We start from the raw sequence: 8,180 nt of genomic DNA on the forward strand, positions 1-8,180 counted from the left end.
TCTCCATGGTGAACTCGATTTTGGGGTGGACGTTGTTCATATGCGCTAGGAAATCCGTCAGCGATTCGGATCCGTGTGGCCAGACTATGAAGGTGTCATCCACGTATCTAAAAAAGTGCTTTGGGTGGAGAGGGGCCAATTCAAGTGCTCGTTCCTCAAAGTCCTCCATGAATAGATTGACGATGGCCGGTGACAGCGGGGAACCCATGGGTACTCCTTCTTTCTTCTCGTAGAACTTCCCCTGATACAGGAAGTACGTCGAGGAGAGGACATGTTGGAAGAGGTCGACCGTTTTCTGGTCGAATCTCGCCTCGAGGAGCTTCAACGTGTCACTGATTGGGACTCTGGTGAAAAGGGAAATGACATCAAGGCTCACCGGCTACCCTTCTTAGACATCCTAATTGAACGAAGGGCTGACGGCAGCCTAGGACACAGCGTGTATCGGAAACCCACGCATACGGACCTGTACCTCAATGGAAGGAGCCACCACCACCCAGCGCAGAAAAATGGAGTGTTGAGAACTCTCATCCACCGAGCCAAAGCTGTCTCTGACGCTCAACACCTAAAGTCGGAAATTGATCACCTGAGGACTACCTTCCGCTCAAACGGATTTACAGAGGGAGACATCAAAATGGCCCTTAAAAGGTCCTTAAGGAAAAAAGCTGAAGCCGAAAAACCTGACGTAAAACCAACAGCGAGAGCCTGCCTGCCATACGTCTCAACAATATCCAACAAAATTGCGAGGATATTAAGAAGGCACAATGTGGAGACAATCCACAAACCACTGCGAAAACTCAAAGCCCTTCTCGGAACCACCAAGGATAAATTGGGATTGAAGACATCAGGAGTCTATCGCATACCGTGTGAATGCGGCCAAGTGTACATCGGGGAGACCGGACGCACCATTGAAAAACGCTTGAAGGAGCACGAAAGATGCATCAGACTGTACTATCCCAATAAGTCTGCGGTGGCCGAACACAGCCTAGAAAACGGTCACCGAATAAATTTTCAAGATACAGAACTAATATGCCATGCCAAAAATTACTGGGACCGTGTCGTGAAGGAGGCAGTGGAAATCAGGCTTGAGGAGAAAAACATGAACCGAGACGCCGGCTTCCATCTGAGCAATGCGTGGAAACCAGCTCTGAAGAAGCTGAAGGGGGAGAGGACTCGCATTGGCCCGACCGTCGACCAATCAGAGCCCACCTGAAACCAACGCGACAGTATATAGGAAGGACACAACTTGGCGAATCCATTCACCCTGAAGACGATGGCAGACTTAGCCTTCGAAACGTCGGTGCTGATAAACCCTTGGACCCGGCTGGAAACCCGAGAACTCTTCCTCCAGTCTATTCGCCGGGAAAACCTTAGATCCTTCATATCTTTCACTGGGTCTTGAAGCTCTTCGAGGGTATTGTTTCCTTTTCATTGTATTATATACTCATATGATGGATGGTTGGTAACGAGACTTCATGAAATAATAATGGCACAAAAATTGAAGCGAGCTTTTTAATTTGTCTACTCTCACTTTCGTCAATTTTATTTCGCATTAGTAAGAAATGGATCAGTATATTTTACTCAATGTTTTATATTAACTTCGAAGTCTAACATTCATCGTAAATAGCGTGGATAAGGACGAAATACTTTCTCGTTTAAAATTAAAATACTTCGCTGTCTTGGGCGTGACTTAATGAGATCGACTTAACGTAATAACATGTGAAAAAGTATAAGTCCACTTACGTTTATAATACTGTACGACCTATATGTCGACGTGGCATGTCACATCTGGTTCATTTGCATCGATGGAAATGCATCAGATGATTACGGGCCACTTCGAAACCCAGATGATACACTCTTAAATATATATGAGTAATTATAAATATTTTATTTAAATAAAAGCTAGTAGTACATTCCCACAATATTTTGATCCGTACGACATGTTTCGGCTCACAGAACCATCATCTGGTACAAGGTACTGTCTTGCATATAAACACCACCTTTATACCTTTTTAGAAAGGGGTGGGGGGAATTTGACATGTTTGAATAAGGCGTGGGATACAGGCGTAGAGAATGGAGAAGGGGAGAAAATATACAGTTAAAGAGATACGGGAATCCCAAGTTGGAATGAGGACTTCAGGTTGTATCTTTTCTCACTGTCTCCATTCTCTACGCCTGTTTCCCTCCCCTTATTCAAACATGTGAAATCCTCCCCACCCCTTGCTAAAAAGGTATAATGGTGATGTTTATATGTAAGACAGTGTCTTGTACCAGATGATGGCTCTTTGAGCCGAACCGCGTCGTACGCAATAAAATATTGTGGAAAAGGGCTGCCATCTTTTATTTAACTATGTCGAACTTCCACCACGTAAAGACTGAATCTATTGAACTTATAAAGATTTTACACTTAGTTAGGTACATAATTTCTTGATAACTTGGTGTATAATGAATCAAAACTTGGCAAAAGAATCCTAATCAACTTTCAAAGACAGGCGGAGTGAATAATAAACTCAGAAATAAGCACTTTTAACTCGAGGAAAATTTATAAAAATAAATAATTGAGGTTATATGCTTGGTTTGCGTATTTTTTTCGTTCTCTTTGGTGAAATGCGAGCGCATCCCTTCCTCCTCCTCAGAGAGCCATCCATTTGTAAGAAATATTAATAAACTCGTCATTTTCCGTTTGGACCAAATGCTCTCCATCTTGCTCGCCTCTCCCCCCAATCCATTTCCGTATCGGACGAATAAAGACGAAATCATCCATATAGGCTCTTTGAATTTTAAGTTAAGATAGAAAATGTTGAGCCGCTATTTAAGTGGTGCACACATGATAACGTCATTTCGTAAGTTTTTGTAAGACTTTGTTAAAGTGGACGTCTAAACTATATTTGACTTTTTCCCAAACTTTTCACTACAGCTGATCGGCTTTTATAACAGTCTTCACAATCAGATCCAACATTTTTCTGTTCAAAGATTACTTTGGGCACGCATGGATTGATGCCTTACTCGCTTCCATTGCAGAACACCAAGTGTGATAATTCTTTTGAGGAAAAGCATTTGCCGGTATTCGAACTCGGATCTCCTGAATTAGCACTACGAACTCTTTTAAACATTCATGACATCTTTCTTCATGGAGATTCTTTGGCTTATGTTTTCGTGTTTTCTTGGAGGACAGAAAAGAGATTTTTTAAAAATCAATAATAAATATTTATCAGATACATGGCGTGAGTTTGATACCATGGCAGCAATAACAAATTGTTAGAATTGCATGATAATCCATACTGGTGGAATGAGAGATTAGGAATTTGCTGATGACTCGGTTTGCGGATTCAAGAGATGTTTTGCATTGTATGAAGGTGAAAAAGTGTAAACGTTATTGATATATTAATGGCAACAACAGGTACAAAACATTGTACCTGGACCAAAAGATTGTATCCCGCAGGCACTATGCGAAGGCGTGTACACAGTGCTATGCTCCTGCGGAAAGTCATATGTTGGCGAAACATGCCGAGGAATGGCGACAAGGATGAAGTAGCATGTGAGAGCTACCAATAAAAAACATCTGCACTTGTCAGCCATTGCAGAGCATGTTTGGAGTGAGGCCGGCCATAACATTGAATTCGAAAAAGCGAAGATAGTGGCAAAAGAGAGTCGCTACTACCCAAGGAAAATCAGGGAAGCAATTGAAATTCACAAAAGGCAAAATATTAACAGGGACAACGGCTACCCAATCAGCAACGTTTGGAAGAGAGTTCTGACCAATCAGCGCACAGGAGGAGATCGGCCAGTGCTATATAAGACGGCAAAAAATGACCTTCGACCTGAAGACGGAAGAAGGATGGCTTCCGAAACTGTAGTCAACTATAAACGACAGACGCGGCTGGAGAACCCGGAAATTAGCAGTTATCGTGAACAATGCCGCGGAAACCTACGCACGAAGAACATAGCGTGCTTCTAATATTTATAAACAATCCCATGTATTGATTCCGAATAGATGGTTAGGATATAGTTGTATTCAGGATATGAGAAGTGGCTATCTTGCATTCCCTTGAGTTGGAATGCTTAAGTTTATCAGTAATGTAGATGTAGGGATGAAAATTGCTTATTCGTAATTGACTTAATGCCATTGTAATTGGTAACAAAGGCGAGTGACCTCTATTTAGGATATATTTAAATGGTTAAAAAATCACGCATTCTTTCCAGACAAGCATTATGAGATACCGACCCTATTTTGGAACTGACTTCAAAGGACCCTATTTTGCAGCTCAGAATTCATGAAATAATGTGTTTTAGAAGAAGGGTAGATATTGATTAGATTCCAGAGAGTCTGGGTAGAAATTGTTCCTTTGCAATTGACCCCATCCCATCTCTGTTGGATTCTATGGGAGCTTTCAAGTTAATTTCATTGGCTTCCTCGATAGATATAAAGTTGCTTTCCAGGAAATTGTCCCCAGCAGTAATGATATTTGTTCGACACTTCTCCCAATCCAGCCGATTTCTGTATCGAGGGCAACAAATGATTCTCCCAAGTGAACGATGTTAATCCTCTGGCGAAACCGAGAAATGGCACCTTTCCAATGAAAGGCCTTGGTGTGGAATGCATCGCATTTGCCGCAAATAGAGTAAAAAAAATAAACCTTTGAGATGAGGGAAAGAAATATTCTGTAAATCTTTTTCTGTTCGTGTTTCTCCATAAAATTAAATATATCCAGGTTTAGCTTAGTATCGAATGCCTATTAATGAATAAGTTATAATTAGGGATGGACGGATTCAGGATTTTTTCGGATCCGAATTCGGATCGGATTCTTGATTTTCGGAGCCGGATCATTCGGATCGGATATTTTCGGATCCAAATGCATTTTCAAATTCCTGAAGCTGAGATTCCCCCGATGATTGTTCAATCTCTTGGGAAAAGTCACAATATGTGCCAGTCGTATTTTGCCTTTTTTTATTTTCCACGACTGAAATTCTCCTACGCTACCTCTGCGAGAGCTTTAAAAAAAAAACGGTTCATGAGGATCGCATGCGACGGCGCATTCGAAGAGAGAATCGGAACTCTTTCCACCCTCATTGCGCGTTGCATTCACTGAAGCTTTATTTAAAATTTAGGATTCAGATCCGACGTCTTCCGCGACTTTGGATCCGATGTATGCGATGAAGGGCAATATCCGCGGGTATTTTAATCCGAGATATCCGATCCGACCATCCCTCGTTATAATACGTTCTGCTATTCGTTAATACGAGCCGTTATTATTCTTATACACAAATTTACTGCTAAAATACAGCCAGTGCACTGCTTTACTTCTCTTTGAACATTTATATCAGCACTAAGAATGGTCCGTTTTATCATTTTTTGTGTCCTATAATATGCCATTAATTATCTTCATTTTATTTTACAAGAAGTAAAGAACAAACGAAAAAAACTAAAATTGGTTTTGAACCCAAAAATATTTGGAGCAAAGTGTTATTTCCCTCGTGTGTATTTTTAAACATTTAATGATTATCTTTAAATATTGCATCGGGGGTTATTTTACTCGATAGCTATAGTATTTTTATACTTCAACTTTAAATCATGTATAAATGAAGTAACTCATTGATCAAACATCTTTAATCTTCTGAAAAAATCGAGTAAAAGACCAATAAGGGCAATGAGGGAAGATTGCAAAGAAGGTTAGATGGGCAGTCAATACTGATAGTGAACTTCATGCCAGGGGTAACACCGCGCTTGGACACGTATCTGGTACATTTCAAGCCTACGGCGATGAAAGTCATATGAATTTTCATGGGATATAAGTCCCCAAAATCGAGAATCGAACCACGAATCGAACATAAAAGTCCGTGGTTCGATTACCGCTCCAGGGGAAGTTTTTTCGATGCAATAATTGTGAATTTTGCCACCAGCGTCGGCAGGCCTGAAATTTCTCCTGGAGTTAGCACTATGAGGGAATGCAGGGTAGAATTTATTCTTGGAGAAGTAATATACGTACATATGTACGTAGACATATATTGTACGTTTTGCATTTATTGAATAGTTCATTTATCATTAAAGGAACTTTTTCCACTTACAAACTTCTGTTGAAACTATTGCGCGTTATTTGACTGATTCACGTTCGTATAAGTCTCAAAATGATACCTAAATATTTAAATGCATTAAGCAAAAGGCTTTCGATTCGATACCCTTTATAGATTCTGCTGTATTCGTGGGTGGCATGATTACTCCTCTTGATTATGGTCCAAACCTCCATCCGCGGCTCATGTGATGGTGACAAATGATTTTGACCCTGATCGCGCTGCCAAATGGACCACAAAAACTCCTAAGTCATCTTTAGGCGTGTACGGGGAAGAAAAGGGTGGACGGAGGGGTCAGAAGAGGGGGCGGGAGGTATGAGATCCAGGCGGAGGATCTTCCGCAGACGAGAGTGCACCCCTTCCCTCCCCCCCGAATTCCTTCCCATCTTCCTTCTTTCCTCTCCCTCTCTTTCTCATGATTCATCAATGTTCTCTTTTGATCGTCTCTTACACCCTCATCGAAATTCGAACAATCCTTACAGCTTTCCTTCGGTCTTCTAGCGTTGAAGAGATTTATCAATTTGGATCTACTATGACCCAGAAAGTTATTCTGATTTCCTCTTTAAACAATGAATGTGTTCTTCCATGCATAATTTAATATTAAGCACTTTGATATAAAAGTACAAATATGCACATTGAAAAATTTGGCACAATTTGGGTTCAAGTATTGATTCAGTTGAAACAAAATTGAAAATATTCGGAAAGAAGGTTACGGTCTAAAGTCCTTAGCAGGGATAAGTGCAAAAATTGATGTAAATTCAACACATTGGCTCATCATATTTACATATTTATCCTTTTAGTCTCATTTGCACTATTTATTTTTTTGTTTAACAATTTATCTCTCTTTCTTGGCTTTTCAGACACTTGGATTTCAATCAATCTTGTCATTATATGTGCTGTAAGTCACATAATAAAGACACACAATGATATCCAATTAGTTTTAATTTAACAAAAATCATTTCAGGGAGACTAATTATTTGGGTTTAGTGAAAATAAAAGTTGTGGAATATTACCAAGTTTTCTTTTAGTAAGTTGCTGATCGAATTCCACCAACTTAAAACTGCAAAAGAAACAATTAAGCTGAAAGTTAAAAGAGGAAGATTAATATTCATAACGATCATTTGCTGTATTTACATGTTGGAAATGTAAATATGCGTGCTAATTCAGGCGATACACACGAAAAGATAACGAGAATTCATGTGAAATTTACCGTTAAAAGCAAGCCATTTAGAGGCTAGTTAGGAATCCAGCCGAAAATTGTGAAGTATGCGTTTCTGTCCATGGTTACGTTGTCATGAACATCAAGATGATGCATGAAAATTTTGTATGAGATTATGGTAATCGAAGGAATGCTTAAATATGATCTTGAATGTATCGACATGTGTACAGTAAAAAATAAAAATGAAATAAAAAAGACCATAAGTCACGCTTTTTCCAAAATATAGTATAAAATGAATGCTTATTTCTAATGAGTGCAGAAGAACCTGATTGGTGGAGGATTGGCGCGAAGTATTACAGGAGAGGGAGCCTATTCAGAACTCACGCTTTTGACTCCAAGACATGAAAAGCTTATATTTCAATTTTCAGCACATTTAAACTTTTAAAATAAGACTTTTTTTTAAGTTTCTTATTATATTTTTTATCCCTACTTTTTTAATTCTCTTTTTCGTTGTGTACCATAAGCCTTACTACACATGCATCAAAGATACTGACAAGGATCATCTATAGAAGAATACAACGAAAAGCAGAAGAGTATTTGGATGAGGACCTATTTGGACTCAGAAAAAACAAAGGCACAAGGGAAGCAATATTGGCCCTAAGACTGCTCATAGAGAAGAGAATGGAAAAGAACAAGCCAACATTCGTTGCGTTTGTGGACTTAGAGAAAGCATTTGATAACGTGGATTGGAGCACAATGCTTGGAATCCTAAAGGAAATTGGGGTTCTTTATAATGACAGAAGAATCATCCACAGTTTATACAAAAACCAAGTAGCCGTGATAAAATCAGGGCCCAGCTGTGAAGAAGCAAGAATTAAGAAAGGAGAGCGACAAGGCTGTACATTGTCACCCGTAATTTTCAACGTTCACATTGAAAAAGCCATTAAGGAAATCA

General features: G+C 39.6%; 1 protein-coding gene across 1 annotated transcript; it reads left to right on the top strand.

The window, feature by feature from the left end:
- The first annotated feature begins 271 nt into the window (after positions 1-271).
- On the top strand, positions 272-1,210 carry LOC124163082. The gene has a single exon (XM_046539870.1). The coding sequence runs from the start codon at positions 272-274 to the stop codon at positions 1,208-1,210; it is 939 nt and encodes a 312-aa protein (XP_046395826.1).
- Positions 1,211-8,180: the final 6,970 nt, after the last annotated feature.

This window comes from Ischnura elegans, chromosome 7 (genome assembly GCF_921293095.1).
Source record: "Ischnura elegans chromosome 7, ioIscEleg1.1, whole genome shotgun sequence".
NCBI lineage: Eukaryota > Metazoa > Arthropoda > Insecta > Odonata > Coenagrionidae > Ischnura > Ischnura elegans.